Here is a 17,538-nt window from a genome sequence, read left to right on the forward strand (position 1 = left end):
GTGTGCACCGGTTTTCTCCCACATTCCCAAAACGTCTGGGTTGGTAGTTTAATTGGCTACTGTAAGTTTCTCCGCTATGTCTCTGACTCTGTGATCATAGACCTTAAAGGTTAACTTTTTAATTTCTTCACAAACACTGCCTTATCTGCTGAGTGTTTCTAGTACTGTACTGTCTGTTTAATATTGTGCATTATGTGTAGTGTAATCATAGCAAACCAGTATATAACCTGAAATACAAACCATACATCAAACACTTTATATTTACAAAGATTTACAAATGGAGACATTTGTCACAAGATCACAAGACAAAGGAGCAGAAGTAGGCAATTTGGCCCATCGAGTCTGCTCCGCCACTCCACCATGAGCTAAACTATTCTCCCGTCTAGTTCCAATTTCCGGCTTTTTTCCCATATCCCTTGATACCATGACTAATTAGATACCTGTCAATCTGCTCCTTAAAAACCTTCAAGGATTGGGCCTCCACAGCTGTATGTGGCAATGAATTCCATACATCCACGACCCTCTGGCTAAAAAAATTTCTCCTCATCTCTGTTTTAAATGGGTACCCTCTAATTCTAAGACTGTGGCCTCTTGTTCTGGACTCACCCACCAAGGGAAGCAGCCTTTCCACATCTACTCTGTCCAACTCTTTCAACATTCAAAATGTTTCTATGAGATCCCCTCTCATTCTTCTATACTCTAATGAATACAATCCAAGAGCCGACAAACACTCCTCATTTGTGTACCTTTCAATGCAGCCATTTCTTTCTTATACAAGTGAACTTAATTTTTCCATGACCTTCTATGACCTACAGTAGTTCATTGAATTATTTTGTACTTATGACACTAATAACGTGGGTTCTTACTAAATTGATCAGATTGGTATCATATTTTGTTTTGAAGTAGTTGTAGTATATTGAAACTTCACTCTGGATATTTGGAGGAATGCTCACTATTCTACATGGAGCCACTATTTTAAAATTCCAGTTAAATGCTAAAAATTCCGTTGAGTTTTGAATAAAGGAATGCTTCATATAGATGGGGTGTACATAAATGATAGCGTATCAACATTAAACATAAAGGCAATTCTTAAGCCAACCCCCGCCCCCCCCCCCCCCAACTATCCTTTGAATTATGGCTTCCTCATTATCACAATGTGGAAGAACATTTTGTTTTGAGGTTAAAGAACTGGAGAACAAAAAGTAATGTCTTCCTGCTGTTCTCGTACCTACTGTATTTCAAAGTATCCAAGTAATTCAGAACATGTACCACATTGTTATTACCGCATTTATTACCTTGGTCAGTGAATCATTGGAAGTGAGAGGATATTCTAAGAGATATCCTTCTGCAACTTTGGGTGGGAATATTCTTTGCCCCAGGATTACAGATTATGTTGACTTTTACTTATTTGGCACCTTAGATCTGTGATAATAATGGTTGTGTCAGTGTTGTCAGCTGGTTCCTGTAGCTGAAGAATTCTTGTGGAGATCACCATATGCTTTGTGTAAATGAAATAATGGAAATGAATAAATGGACTAAGACTTCCTAACAGCTACAAGCACAAAGAAGAGAATTAATTGGCAACAAGCAATCATTAAATTGCTTGTGATTTTGTTTTATTTACATCTTTTGTAATGTGCATTTCTATGCATCCGATTTGTATTTATCAGTGTATGTGTGAAGGATGCAGTCAGGTATGCTCAGTAATTAATTTAGATACTCTGATGAAAGATGTGTCCAAAATTGTAACAGTTTCCATGGTCTGCCTTTATTGTGTGAGATTTAGCTATTTTTAGTTCCGTAAGTAGAATAATACTTGCCGTATTCTGTTTGTTTTTTTGGCAGAAGTGACTAATTGGACAACAATAAACTATTATTATCAGAGGAATAATAGGCCTGAAAACCATTTGATATCTGAGGCACAGATCGGTATTTGCTATTTTTGCAGATTTGCTTGTTTACATTTGGGAGTTCAGTAAGAATTTCAACTATGTTTCCCATGAAAAAACATTTCTTTATAAGTGGTTAGTCAATTTATCATAGATTTTTCTTGCATCTTACTTTGTAGGTGGCAGTTATTTAAGTGTTCGTTTTACATTCAAATTAAAGTTTTATGAATTCAATGAGATGTCTGGCCACGTTTTAAAAAGAGTTAATTCAGTTTGTGATATGAGTATGCTCAGCAATTGATGCATGAAATTGCAGCATGTCGAAACAAAATTCTAATGTGCCAGAGGTAAAAAAAACTTATTCCTTGTTTTCATTTGAAACAATTTCCCACACTTTGTTGTGAAGATGGCTGAGTGTTTTACATTGGAGAGTGAACTGGTGGCTTTGTCTGTTCAGCTGTTTGTGTGCAACCTCTAACTCCTGGTGGAAAATCAGATTACCAGTGACAATAATATTCAAGTATTGTATTCATAAAATCACTGACCTTCCACCAACTGCAACAGATTGTTGCACAAATGTCAGTGACTATTTTTTAAGCTCCTTGCAATCAACTGCAAAGTATTTAAAGAGTAACATACACAACTCAAAATCAATACTTCAAGAAGTTTTTTTTTGTTTTCAGAATATCTCACTCTTGCTGATTTGAGTTTCCTTCCAGTTGGCTTTTAGCCAAGCATTACTGGGAAAGTTTATCGCAAATGTAGTGCTAATACCAACTGAGCAACACGCATAAAATGCTGCAGGAACTTTTTGTGTGTGTGTGTTGCTTGGACTTTCTGCATCTGCAGATTTTCTCTTGTTTGTGATTTGACTAATACCCAATGTATTTGTCTTTTCCCATCCTTCCTTATGGTTCCATCTATCTTCCTTTCTAACTCAGTTTACATCCATTAACAAAATAAATGTTGCATTTAAGTATTCCATAGTATGCCTTTCATACTGAGAATTGGAGTCAAGATTCCTTTCAATTTCAAAGATATTCATGTAGTCAGTATTTGCACAGTTTGCTTTTGTACATTGGAGTTGGTCAGTCTTTGTTCATGTATAGTTTTTTTCATTAAAAATTCCATTGCATTTCTTTTTTTCTGTAAATGCCTGCAAGAAAATTAATTTCAAGATAGTGTATGGAAATACATACATGCTGAGATAACAATTTACTCTGAGCTTTGAAGATTTACCAGACCAACTCTGAAAGGTTACCTTGACAGTACATTCAAAGTGCATAACCTTTACCAGCTAAACACACTTTATTTGCCAAGCTGCACACCAGTCTATCGTCAGACCTTAATTGTTGTTGGGATAGATTTCAGGGATTTCTTCCCAGAGACTCTGTGGGAGTGCCTATATCCCACAGACAAGAAGCACTCAATGAAGCTGAATGCTTACCACTCCTTTGAAGAGAGCCTGGTACATACAATCCCGTAGAACATAGAACTGGATGGCACAGGAACAGCTCCTTCTGCCCACTATGCCTGCGCTAACCATGATACCGGTCTAAATTAATTCCATCTGTCTGCATGACCCTATCTCTCTGTTTCCAGTTTCTTCAATTCTCTGTCTAAATGCTCTTTACATGTTGCTATCATATCTGCTTCTACCAACTCCCAGGCGGCACATTCCGAACATGCACCACTTCCTGTGTAAAACACTCACTTCATCAATCTCTTTTAACTTTGTCCCTCTCATCTTAAACAACATCTCCTAATAATTAACATTTCTATTAAAAGAAGTAGCTAGGTATTCATAAAGCCTTTGGCACCGGACAATTTAATATTTAAGGTTGAAATTGAAGCTGTGCGAGTCTGTAAATTGATTTTTTAGTTTTCTTTTTTCCTGAGCTGAGCTCTCTGGGATTATGTAAGAACATTAGAATGCACAGGTGGAAGATGATTCCTCTGCATTTGGCTAATCTCATTCTGAACCAACTCTGTCATTCACACAGCTCTCCAGCAAAGTGTCTTCAGATTATTGTTGCATTTATTGATTTAAACTTGGTGGCCTTTGATTCTCACCTGTTCTCCACCTCAACATAGACACGTAAAGACTATGTAGAGAGACTTCTCACTGCACTGCAGTCTTTAACATTACTGAAAGTTTTAATTGAGACTTTCTAAGGGAACTTCTATGGAATATTTACCACTCTGTGCTATCAGAACATTGACAAGCAATTTCTGGTAGTACATTTCCATACAAACTCTGTAGTTTATCATTCACCTGCCTATAATTTCATTCTTTATGGTTTTATTTTCAGGAGAAACCTTTCAGGAGACCGGCAAAGTGCCATTGCTATATTACTGCCAATGGTGCAATCGGAGGAGCAAGTTCCGTCTGACATCTATTGCCTCTTAGGAAGGATCTACAAAGACATGTTTCTGGATTCAGGCTTTCAAGATACCGAAAGCCGAGACAACGGTGCTTACTGGTTAGTGTTCACGCCATGCTACAGACTCCACAGATGTAACATATTTGAACCCAGTTTGTGCAAAGTAGATGCAATAACATCACAGTTAATTTTGTTTTGCTCCAAAGAAAGATGGCAGACAGAACCATGTTCACTTTAGGGTGTGAAAGAGGAAGGGAGACGAGAACCAGGGATGGGCTCGAAAATCTATCGTGCAGCGTGAAGTGTGTCTGCACCACAGCACAGAAGGTGTTTGGAAAACTGATTGCAGAATGTAACTGGGTGTGTACTGCTTCCGCAGTGAAGTTCCTGTTATTGCTCAATACTCCATGTACCTGACATGTTAGTGCAAGGAGGCCTCTGGACACGCACAGTGGTGTCCAACAGCATGTAATGCTTTCGTATGTTACTCATGTGGCAGCATCCCTTCACAACAAATGTGACATTTACCTCAGGGACATCTGAAGACCCAGAAATCACAGAAAATGTACAACACAGAAGGCCATTTTTCATATTGGTGGAAAGCAAACTTACACCCACCTCCGCATGGGATCCAGGTCCCTGCAAATCACAGCTCTTAATGTTCTCTTCCAAGTACTGGTCATGAGTTCAGGACTCCTGTGGTATGAAATTCCTTTTCCTCACCACCCCATTAATCCCGATCTCAGTGGTTTTTGTGCATTGGCTCAGTAGTGACAGGATATGGAGCTTGCAAATGGCTTGTGGTATGTACTCTTTTAAGTTAAGAACTTGCTTTTTGCTGAGTGTCTCCCATGGAGCCCCATACCCCCACAAGCTTTATCATCCTTGATTCCTCACCCAATACTTCATCCAGTCCCTATCCCAGCCCTATTCAGACCTGGCTGCACTGACCTGCCTTCCCCCATGCCCCACTTTGCAGGCTACCATCTGTCACCCCCTCGTCTCCATTTCCCTCCACTGCCACACACCACCTTGGGTCTCACACATCACAGTGACAGGCCCCAACACAAAGCGCGCAGTGGCTTACTTTGTATCCTTCATTCAGCCAGATTTTCCCTGCCACAAAAGAAGTTTGAAGCCATGCTTTCTAAGTCATTCTGAACAAAAGAATTGTGCTTCCGTTTTATAGTCATTGAGTAAGCTCAGCAGGTGAATTTGGCTTGTGATTTTTGTGCCTATAAAATCAGCCAGTTTGTCACACTAGATGTAGGGGTACAAGAATAAAAACAAAATTATTCATTGGTGTATAATCATTGGAGTCTTAATGCAGCTTTGACATTAAGCATAATTAGCTTCAGCTATTCCTGTCATTTCAGCTGGGAAAAATACAAATGATCAAAAGTGGAAATCCGAATCAGATTTATTATCAATGACATATGTTGTGAAATGTGTTGCTTTGCAGCAGCAGTACAGTTTAATACAGAAGCATTACTGTAGGTTACAAGAAGAAATATAAAGGTAAATATCGTGAAAAACGAGAGCAAAATAGCCTGGTAGTGTTCATGGCTCTTGGACCAGTCATAAATTTGATGGTAGAGGGGAAAAAGCTGTTCTTAAAACATTGAGTGTGGGTCTTCAGGTGCCTGTACCGCCTCCCTGATGGGAGTAATGAGAAGAACCCGGATGGTGAGGGTTCTTAATAATGTTTGCCACCTTCTTGAAATGCCACCTTTTGGAGACGTCCTGGGTGGTGGCGAGCTTGTGCCCACGATGGAGCTGAGCCACTGCCCTCTATCCACCGTCCATCGTATATTAACATATGATGTGATCTCCATGCAAGGCAGATGTACTATTGACGTATTTCGGACTGGAGCTACAAGTGGAGCTCTGTATCAATGCTGTTGCTTTGTATTTAATATTACAGTAATATTTGAGAAAGATTGTAAATGTATTTGATTAAGCATTATTTGTTTAAATAAATCTTTATGGATTATATGTAAAAATACATGAATGGCGCTACCACGCCATACATCCACACCTCGCTTAAAGTAAAAACGAAGTTAAACTCGCATTCCGGACTCCTTGTTTTTCTCTCAATTAGTTCTACGTTTTGGAGTTACAAAACATAACAGTGGCAATGAAGTATTTTTAAAGTAAACCCAAGACGACTACCTACCTGTTGAAGTTCAAATTTTAATAAAACAGTGCAGCATGTGCTTCTTCAGAAAAGGAGACAGACACGGCCAAGTTATATTAAAAGGCAGAAAATTGAAGAATTCACAGGTTCATGAACAGTGAGTACAGGTGATAATCATAAATTTAATAAAAGCAGAAGTGGCTGCTACATTGGAAAGATAGATGCATTCAGTTGCACAAGAGATAACTGGATTTTGTATACTGAACAGATTGAGCAGTATTTTAAAGCAAATGGAATGGCTGATGAGAAGCAGGTGCCAGTTTTGCTGAGTGCATTGGGTTTACAGGCATACAGTACTGCTCCAACCACACCAGGCAAAATGAGCTTTGCCAATATCGTGTAAGTAATGCAGGAACATTTGGAACAGAAGCCTTGTTGATTACAGAGTGCTTTAGGTTTCATAATTGGAATCAAAAGGAAGGGGAGCATATGTGGCTGAACTGAAGAAGTTGAGCGTTGTCAGTTCAGTCATGAGCGTATTGATGCACTGAGAGATCATTTAGTTTGTGGAATCTCACAGGAAAGCATTCAAAAATAAGTCCTAACTGAAGCACAACTTACATTTAAAAGAGAAGTTGAAATAGCTGTATCAATGGGAACACAATCGAGTGGCAATGTGGAATGAAAGAGAGCGTGGACAAAATAGCGATGTCTAAACAGAAACCTGTCTGGCTGAACAAATTGTTACTGTCGGCAGGGTCCCACGTCCACCACCCAATGCAGGTTTAAAGGCAAAGCTTGCAGAAAGTGCTACAAAGTAGGACACATAGGAAGAGCATGTTGGGTAGACAAAAATAAACAGACTGCACAGGGAAGAGAAGAAGATATAAAGACAAGTTGCAATTTCAAAAAGAACACTAATCTGCATGCCATTGCTGAAAAACGTAATGATGAGAATGACAGAGCAGGACTGAGTGGCCTTCAGATTTGTAATGTGAAAACTAACAGGAGACAAGCAATATGGTTTATGCCAGAAGTGAATAGCAAATTAATTAAGATGGAATTGGACACTGGCTGGCTGTTCCAGTCATTCTGCAAAATGAGTTTCAATGGTATCTCAAAGATACTGAACTGAAACCTGCAGATATCCAACCAGGAACTTATACTGGAGAAAAGATAACTCGTGAAATACAACGACCAAGAAGCCATACTGGGCTTGTAGGTGGTAAAAACAGGAGGGCCAGCTCGTGGAGTCATGAGTGGTTGAGCCAACTACAACTTGATTGGAGATCCAGCAACCATTTGCAGGCCACATCAGCTGCATTAGGGTCAACTGAAAATAAATTAAATGTACTGGATGATGCCATAGCAGTGTTCAAGGATGGCACTGGAAAACACAAACATATCAAGGGTAAAATAGTATTAAATGAAAATGCCACACCCAAGATTTGCAAAGTCTGTCCAGTTCCTTATACCATCCATGATAAAGTATCCAGTGAACTAGGTCGAATAGATGCTGAAGGAATTATTTTCAAAGTTGTGTGGGGCCCATGGGCAATGCCAGCAGTCCCAGTAGTCAAGAAGAATGAGTCTGTCAGGATCTGCGGTGATTTTAAGGCCACCATCAACCCAGTACTGAAATCAGATCAATATCCTCTGCCCAGAATAGAGGATATCTTTGCAAAAGTTTCTGGAGGAAAATACTTCGGCAAAGTGGACTTAGCAGTGGCCTACCTCCAGATGAAGGTAGAAGAAGAGTCCAAAGTGTTTCTCACCATAAACGCTCGTAGAGGGCTTTATCATTATAATAGGAATATTTTGGAGTAGCATCTGCACCTGCGCTCTGGTTCAAAGCTATGGACCATGTGTTGCATGGCTGCCCAGGGGCTCAGTGTTATCTGGATTGACATCATTAATACCAGTAAGGATGATAAGGAACATCTCCAAAATCTCAAGACATGTTAAAAAGTTTAGAAGATTATGGGCTCTGAGCACAATGCAACAAGTGTGAATTATTTAAACCAAGCATTGCTTACTGTGGTCACACCATTGGTGCTCAAGAATTACACAAATGTGCTGAGAAAATTCATGCAGTGGTGGATGTCATAAGGCCAAAGGATGTGTCACAGTTGTGGGTCCTCTTTAGGATTTGTGAATTACTACATCAGGTTCCTGCCAAACCTGGCTATTGAGTTCCCCTTCTTGACCTCATTACTACAGATCAGGAAGAAATGGCAATGGACAAAGCAGTGTGAGCTGGCTTTCCAAAAGGTAAAGGAAATGGTGACATCAGACTCTGTACTCACTCTTTATGATCCACATTGTCCAGTGAAGCTTGCCATGCATTGTTTGGGATGATAACAGGTCCAGAAGAAGGGCATCTAGAACTGTCAGAACCACTTCCTGCAGTCCCAGAGTCAACTCCTACAACCACCACAGAGGAGGCCCAAAACCTGAGATTGTTTCACAGTGACCCTGTTTTTCAGGAAAGATGTTATCCCACAAGTGTAAGAAATCCTCCACAGTGATTATGTCTTTAGACCTAAATAGGACAATCTAAAATTTACTATGCTGTGCATGTCTATGCAGTAGTTGTATTATGTAATATACTGTGTACAGTTGAGATGCATTTGACATTGTTGGAATTTATAGCTAAGCAGGGAGGAATATTGTGTATTTATTATTTCAGTAATATTTGAGTAATGTCAATATATTGTTTGATTAAACATTCTTGTTTGTTTAAATAATATGTGTAAAATAACTTAATTACATACGTCACAATGCTACCATGTCATATGTACGAACCTCGCTTGAATTGAAAATGAAGTTCAACTCTCATTCAGGACTCCTTTGCTTTTCTCCCAATTAGTTTTGTTTCGGAGTTTCTATCCCAGTTTTATTGATATTAGAGTAGAGGGGAAAATTGAAAGTGTTGACACTGGTTACTATTTCTGCTTGTTACTCAGCAACAATATTTCTCTTTTCATTGTTGACAGAAAAGCCAGCAGATTCTTAGGATCATTTGTGAAAATTAACAAGGAGATGCATGCATTTGAAAATGAATATCTGCTGTGATTCTGTCCTATTTCTCATGCTAAACAAAGTTCACCCTATGAGTGCAGCCATAGAATAATAATCCAAACAAAGTACTAAATGATAACTTTGCTTTTTATTTGTAAAAAGATTTTTGAATAAGTAGCAATGATACCCATGGACTGAAAACCACTGGTAGCTTTTTCAAAGGCATCTCTTTGTATGTTTAGAAGGATAAGCATATCCTTATCATGCTGTCATTACCCTACTATTTGTTCCCATTTGCACTGAAAGTATCCATTAAATGGCTAAATGTCAGTGGTTATACTTTGGCAAAATGTGGGGACTTGGTGGATTAGGTGGGTGGGCAAGCCTGTGCTCATAACTCACATTTAGTTCTGGGTGTTTATTAATACTCCATTGGGAGCTGAAATGCTAATGTGCTCACAGAATTTAGAGGATTTTGCATACACGCAAAATCTATTGAGCTTTACCAGGAAGTTTATCCCCAGTCGGGTATACTCTGTCTTTGAAATGATGGATGTCAGCTGCAAGTATGTTTAGCATCACTGATAAGAGATGAATTTGTAGACAACTGAAATTCTCTTTGAAGCGTAAATAAATTTGGAGTGAATAATTCTTGACCAGATATTTTTAAGTCAACACTTTGCAAGTTGTGTAGTCATTGATTAACTAAATTCTGTGAGATTTATTCAAAAGTCATCATGCAGTGTGAAGCTTTTTTTGACCTTGGAACATCTGTTTAAGGTACGGAAAGGCTTTTGAATCGGAGCCAACGATACATTCTGGGATAAATTTAGCTGTACTTCTTCTCGCAGCAGGACATCAGTTTGACACATCGTTTGAGCTACACAAAACAGGTAATTGGTCTTACTTTCTGGGTATATAGATTTCAATAAGCTATTGAAGAAACACTGCTTTTCGCTATGATTCAATGTTGAAAATGTTAGTTCTCATTGGATCTTGTTTTCTTTTGAAAGGATATTATCTTGATTAAAATCTCCACATTTGTAACCACATTTCTTTATCAAAGTTATAGTAGTACTGAGTGGTGTATCACTTCAGCTGTGTAATGTTGGAGACGAAGCTGGATGCTTTCATTGAAGGGTTCACATTCTAATCTTGATTTTCAGAACTGCAAAGAGAAAAGCTCAAAAACAGCTACCGGTACTTAGTTTATCAAACCTGTTACAGCATGGAGAGAAGGCTGGATTTTCAGTCCCAGTGTAGTTGCAGTTGTATGCACTTAATGCAAGTAGTGAGTCATCCACTGTGTTTGTGGTTGGGGTTGAAGAGTTCTTCATCAGATTTCTTGATGAGCATAGATGAGAAATGCCAAAGCCACAAACAGAGTCATTGAGTGACACGGCAAAGAACCACCCCCTCAGATCGCTGAGTCTGTGCCAATCATCGAGCACCCCTTTATTGTTACGAGACACCCCAACCACGCCAGCTTACAAGGTTTAAGTGCTGTAACTCTCTGGAATACGGATAGCTGGCACAGCCTCCTTAAGGGCCATAGTGGGGTGTGTCAGGAATGGACAGGAGGAGGAGTATAGGAAACTGATACAGGACTTTGTGATATGGTGCAACTCAAACTACCTGCGTCTCAATATCACCAAGACCAAGGAGATGGTGGTGGACTTTAGGAGATCTAGGCCTCATATGGAGCCAGTGATCATTAATGGAGAATGTGTGGAGCAGGTTAAGACCTACAAGTATCTGGGAGTACAGTTAGACGAGAAGCTAGACTGGACTGCCATCACAGATGCCTTGTGCAGGAAGGCACAGAGTCGACTGTACTTCCTAAGAAGGTTGGCGTCATTCAATGTCTGTAGTGAGATGCTGAAGATGTTCTATAGGTCAGTTGTGGAGAGCGCCCTCTTCTTTGTGGTGGCGTGTTGGGGAGGAAGCATTAAGAAGAGGGACGCCTCACGTCTTAACAAGCTGGTAAGGAAGGCGGGCTCTGTCGTGGGCAAAGTACTGGAGAGTTTAACATCGGTAGCTGAGCGAAGGGCGCTGAGTAGGCTACGGTCAATTATGGATAACTCTGAACATCCTCTACATAGCACCATCCAGAGACAGAGAAGCAGTTTCAGCGACAGGTTACTGTCGATGCAATGCTCCTCAGACAGGATGAAGAGGTCAATACTCCCCAATGCCATTAGGCTTTACAATTCTACCGCCAGGACTTAAGAACTTTTTAAAAGCTATTATTAATGCTTTTTGAGATAGTGATTTAGATGCATATCATATTTTTTACTGAGTTAAGTATTGTATGTAATTAGTTTTGCTACAACAAGTGTATGGGACATTGGAAAAAAAGTTGAATTTCCCCATGGGGATGAATAAAGTATCTATCTATCTATCTATCTATCTATCTATCTATCTATCTATCTATCTATCTAGGGGTTAGAACGTTCCTGTTAATTGATAATCATGTTTTGGGTGCTGAGAATTACGTATTTAAGAAACACATGAGCATAAGTTCAGTGCTCAGTCGTAAGCCTACTAGTGATTTTGTCTTAGCATTTATATTGTGCTCAGTTTCTCAATCCCATTTGAGACCGTGTCTCAACCCAGCCTTGGATACTCTAGCATTTGGGTCCAAGCCATCCTCAACAAGGACTCTCGTCACAGTACAATTGAGTCAACATGGACCCAGCGGGGTATCTAAGTCTATTGTCCACTGTGACCAGCCACAGCGAAGGTATTTCTGGACGGAGCTTGGAGATTCACAACCTCCAGATAGCCATTGGTCGGAAGGAAGCCTGAGCCACTTGGGAGAACCAGTCAGTCCCACTCCAGAGTCAGTACATCTTCCGACCCTGGGGAGATTTGACGGTACCCAGGGCCCTTGCGAGAGAGTGGCCTTCATTATCTCTCTCCTGACTGGAAGAGCCCCGGCCTGGTCCACCGCACATTGGAAACATAGGTCAGAGTTCTGTGTGGATTCGAAGAAGCTCATGGCTGCCATGAGGAAAGTGTTTCATCACCCTGCTGAAGCCAGCTGAGCCTCAGACTGCCTGATGAAGGTTCGACAGGGTGGGGGGGGGGGGGGGGGGGTCGGGGACAGTCAGTGGCCGACAATGCGATCGAATTTTTGACCTTGCCCCAGGAGAGGAGTTGGAAAGGAGAGGCCTTGGCCACTTTGGGAGAGTCAGCAGGGAACTTAGAGGTTCTCATCGACCAGTCCATTTGTCTCAATAATTGTCTGGCATGAGGCGGAGGAGGCTAGCCTGAGCCCAGACCCAATGCATCATTGTTCCACTCCCCAACCTCGGGTCATGACCAGCCCGTCGCCTGCTCCAAATCCACTTGAACCCATGCAGATCGGTTGCACTAGACTTTCTGCCAAAGAGAGGCCCCGACACTGGAGTCAAGGTCACTGCTTTTACTGTGGGGAAGCAGGTCACCAGTGGGCTGAATGTCTGAAGTTGCAGCCACCTGGGGAACTGCTAAGACTGTCCAAAGTCAGGAGGACTGTGACGGTAGCAGCCACTTACACCCAACCCCAAGGATCTGGTTTTGTGCTGAAGGCAGGGTTTACCTGGGCTAAGTGAAGGCTTTTGGGGACTCTGTGGCAATGGGTAATTTTCTGGATAGAGGAATCGCCCATTGGTTCGACATTCAGTTCCGAGAATTGAGTCAGTCCTTACCCGCAACTGACTTGGATGGTTGCCCGCAAGGTTCTGGGCAGATCCAGCAACAGACAGTGGAATTGCAGATGAGGAGAGGGGATCGTATGGAAGACATTACCTTCTACATTATTGACTCTCCACTCACACCCCAATCCTCGGGAACCCTTGGCTGTCCCAGCATAACCCACCCGGGGACTGGAGAGAGGGGAGAATCAATGCTTGGTCCAGTCATTGTCAGGGGCTTTGTTTTCAGCATGGTGTTTCAACACCCAGATGCTCTAGTGACCAATGACCTGTAAAAGGGCACCTGACTCCTGGAGACCTAGGCTAGTCCTCATTAGAACATAGAACTATAGAACCTTACAGCACAGAAACAGGCCTTTTGGCCCTTTTTGGCTGTACCGAACCGTTTTTCTGCCTAGTCCCACTGACCTGCACCTGGCCCATATCCCTCCATACACCTCTCATCCATGTGGTTGTCGATTGGTTTTCAAAAGCCTATAAGTTCTTTGCCTTGGAGAAGCTACCTTCCACGGCAGAGTCGGCCAAGATTGTCCTGGACCAGGGCTTCAGGGTCCATGGAATCCCAGTAGACATTGTCTCAGATTGTGGTCTACAATTCTCATCACATTTCTGGAAGGATTTCTGTGAACTGACAGGGGCAACAGTAAGCTTTTTCTTTGGGTTTCACCCACAGTCCAACAGCCTGACGGGGCGGACCAAGCAGGATCCTGAGATACCTGGCCTCAGAAAGACCTGATGAGTGGTGTGACCATTTGAAGTGGGCAGAGATCGCCCGCAACACCTCACAGCACTCGCGCTTGGGATGCCAGCGCTTGGGTCCAGTTTGGTTATCCTCCACCCCACTTTCCGGAACAAGAAGCCGAGTTTGGGGTCCCTGCGGCAGAGAGATCTTGTCCAACAGTGCAAGAAGAAATGAATGAGGGCAAGAAAGATTTTGCTGGCCTCTACCCGGAGGGCAGTGACAAGACAAACTGAAGGAGAAGTCTGGGACCCACATTTCAGCCTGGACAACAGACATGGCTGTCCACTCATAACTTGCCTCTTCGAGTAGAATCTAGAAAGTTTGCGCCCAAGTTCATTGGTCCCCTTAAGTTCCTGAGGAAAGTAAGCCCGGTGGCTTACACCTTGCAGCTCCCCGTGACCAGAAGGATCAACCCACCTTGCACATCTCTAAATCAACCTGTCTGCACCAGCTCCTTCGCCCAACCACCATCAGCTCCACCGCCACACAGGTTTATCGAGGGGGTGGGGGGGATCATGGTGAAAAGACTTCTGGATGCGTGTACCGCTCAAAACGTTCAGCAATACCTAGTAGACTGGGAGGGATTCAGACCGGAGGAAAGGTGGTGGGTGCTGGAAAACGACATCCTGGATCTGACTCTCATCCACGATTGCCATCACCAACTCCCTGAGCAACCAGGGCCGTCAGGAATCGGCTGTAGGGGAAGGGGGTCCTGCTACTTGACGCTACCAGCTTTAGAGTTTTAAATGTTCTAGCTCTCCATAGTACGGATAGCTGCCAAGGCCCCTTTAAGGGCTTAAGGCATTCCTGTTAATTGATAGTCATGTTTTGGGTGCCAAGAAAATAGAGGACTATAGGTAAGCCCTAATTTCTAAGGTAGGGACATGTTCGGCACAACTTTGTGGGCCGAAAGGCCTGTATTGTGCTGTAGGTTTTCTATGTTTCTATGTTAAGAATTGAGTATTTAAGGAACACCTGACCATAATTTCAGTGCTCAATCATAAGTCTACCAGTGATTTCGTCTAGCGTTTGTTTTGTGCTCAGTTTTTCGATCCCGTTTGAGACCGTGTCTCGATCCCAGCCTCAGATACTCCAGCATTTGGGTCTAAGGCATCCTTGTCAAGGACTCTGTTCACAATAATAATCCCATGTTTTTCTCCCATTATTCCTTCAACTCTCCCCCATCCTACCACTCATCCGCACACTGGGGTCAAATTGAAGCCGCCAATTAGCTAGTTAATGCCAATAGGTTAGGGAGCAAACGGAGCAGCTGGGGAAAACCCTCCCGGTCACAGGAAACTCCATAAAGACAGCAAAGGAGGTCAGGATTATACCCTTGGGACTGGAGCTCTGAGACAACAGCTCCACAAGCAGTGCTGCTGTTTCATCTTGTGCTTCATTCAGCAGCTCCCAAAGTCTTTCAATAGCTCACAAGAACGGAAATTCCCAGAGTTTCTCTGACACAGGATGTGATATAGTACTTCTGTCCAATTGTTGAAGAGCCCACTGCCTCTACACAGTTCCCGTAGATAGTATGATTGTGTAATCATTGGGGTGGGGGAGGGATCATGTGCAGAGATGTACCCATCCTGGTGTGGAACTTTGTAATTTTTTAAATGGGTGGAGCTCCAGCTTGAAGAAAAAACCCAAATTATTTTCCTCTTAATTAGATCTGAGCTGAGAGTATCAGGTAATATTGAGTAGAATGCTTGAGCTGTGGGACCACTGCTACACAAACCTAAACTCTCCTCCATATCCCCTCCACCAATCCTGCAGGGAGGCACATGACATATAGTTATTTAGACTCAATGAAATAAGAGTTTCGACAGAATGCAAAATGCATCTGCTGTACTAAAAATAAGCATTCTCAACCACAACCCCGGAAACAGGAGCTTATGGAGACCGACAGATTTTCGTGTTTGCTTTAGAATCAGCAGAAAATATTACTCAGTTTGAGCCACAGTTGAGCATGCAAACATGTGTGTTTTACATAAGCTGAGGGAGGACGAAAGGACAATTAGCTTAGACAGGGATGAACAACATCACTAATTGTGGAGCAAAACAGGTACTGTCATCCTGTTGGATTTTAGTTTCCATTGAAAACAATGTGAAATCAATGAAATTTGGACACTGTTCATCATGGACAATTAATCTGCTCCTTTCTGCCTTATGCCTTTGCCAAGGCTGAATTTCACCCCAATGATTCGATTGTGGCAGGTGGAATATAGCGTAGGGAAGAGTACGATCATATACTTTCATAGAAGGAATAAAGGCACAGACTAGTTTCTAAATGGGGAAAAAATTCCCCATTAAAGGCCTAGATAGAGTGGATATGAAGAGGATGTTTCCTGTGGGTGAGTCTAGGATCAGAGGGTATGGCCTCAGAATAGAAGGACATCTATTTAGAAAGATGAGAAGGAATTCCTTTAGCCATAATGTGGTGAATCTGTGGGATTCCTTGCCACAGACAGCTGTGGAGGCCAAGTCATTGAGTATATTTAAAGCAGAGGTTCTTGGTTAATCAGGGTGCCAAAGGTTACAGGAAGCAGCCAAGAGCATAGGGTTGAGAGGGATAATAATGATGAAATGACCGAGAAGACTCAATGGGTCCAATTCTGTTCCTATGTTTTATGGTCTTCAGATTTGATTAACCGCACAGCCTGTTGCCTGTTGGAAGGTATGTACCTTAGGAATGGTTACAGCACAGAAAGAAGCCATTCAGCCCGTAATGTCTACAGAGGTTTTTGCCAAACATAATCCTCAACCCTTTCTCCATGGCCTCATGGTTTTCTTCCCATATTTTTGTTCAATTCCCATTTGAAGGCTAAAAATCAATTTATCCTCCACCCACATCTGTAGGTTTGAATTCTGGATTCCAGCCAAAAATAGTTGTTCCTCAATTTTCATTTTCTTCTCCTTTATTTTATAAAAGTGACATCTTTTTATTGCCCCTCCCATCAAAGGGAACAGCCTCCCACTATCCATGCCGTACAAATCCTACATAATTAGAAATAACACTGTCAAACACACTTCAGTCTTCTGAACACTAGAGAGAACATTCTAGCCTGTATACTGACCTTCAAACTATGGCTGCTCATCCCTGAACTATTCTCTTCAATTTTTTTTGGACCATCTCTAATGTTTTCACATTTTTTCCTATAAATTGTGATGACCACAATAATCCAGATGAGGCTAGACCCATGTTTTTTGAAGATTCAGAGTGACTTCCCTCCTTCTATACTCTTTGCTTCTCATTATAATTAAGGCCTAAAATAGTGACTGATTTTTCAACTGCTCTTTCAACATTTTTCATTGACTTTCCCCCAGATTCCTCTGCACCTGCATTCTCTTTAGACTGTAAGCCTTATTCTGCTCTCTCTCTCCTCATTCCTCCTACAGAAATGTATTACCTTGTATTCCTCTTTAAACTTTATTTACCATGTGTTCACCACCCCGTCCATATCCTGATGCAGTCTATGACTATCTTTGCAGTTGACTGTGCTACCAAGTAGTGTGTCATCTGAAAATTTACAAATTGCAGGTCACACTCCAAGGTTCAGCCATTACTAGGGATCAAGAAAACCAATACCCAAAGCACTGATCACTGAAGAGAGCCATTTACTCTTTTAATTATCTACTTTTAATATTTCTGCATGTAATAAAATGA

At 41.7% G+C, this 17,538-nt stretch overlaps 1 protein-coding gene across 1 annotated transcript in view; it reads left to right on the plus strand.

Annotated features, from left to right (window-relative positions):
* LOC140733237 (mitogen-activated protein kinase kinase kinase 5-like) overlaps positions 1-17,538 on the plus strand; it is a 175,785-nt gene that overhangs the window by 66,166 nt on the left and 92,081 nt on the right. Inside the window, exons 7-8 of the mRNA XM_073056295.1 lie at positions 4,202-4,372; positions 10,212-10,324. Coding sequence (XP_072912396.1) covers positions 4,202-4,372; positions 10,212-10,324 — 284 coding nt within the window. The remainder of the gene's footprint in view (positions 1-4,201; positions 4,373-10,211; positions 10,325-17,538) is intronic.

This window comes from Hemitrygon akajei, chromosome 9 (genome assembly GCF_048418815.1).
Source record: "Hemitrygon akajei chromosome 9, sHemAka1.3, whole genome shotgun sequence".
Classification (NCBI taxonomy): Eukaryota; Metazoa; Chordata; class Chondrichthyes; order Myliobatiformes; family Dasyatidae; genus Hemitrygon; species Hemitrygon akajei.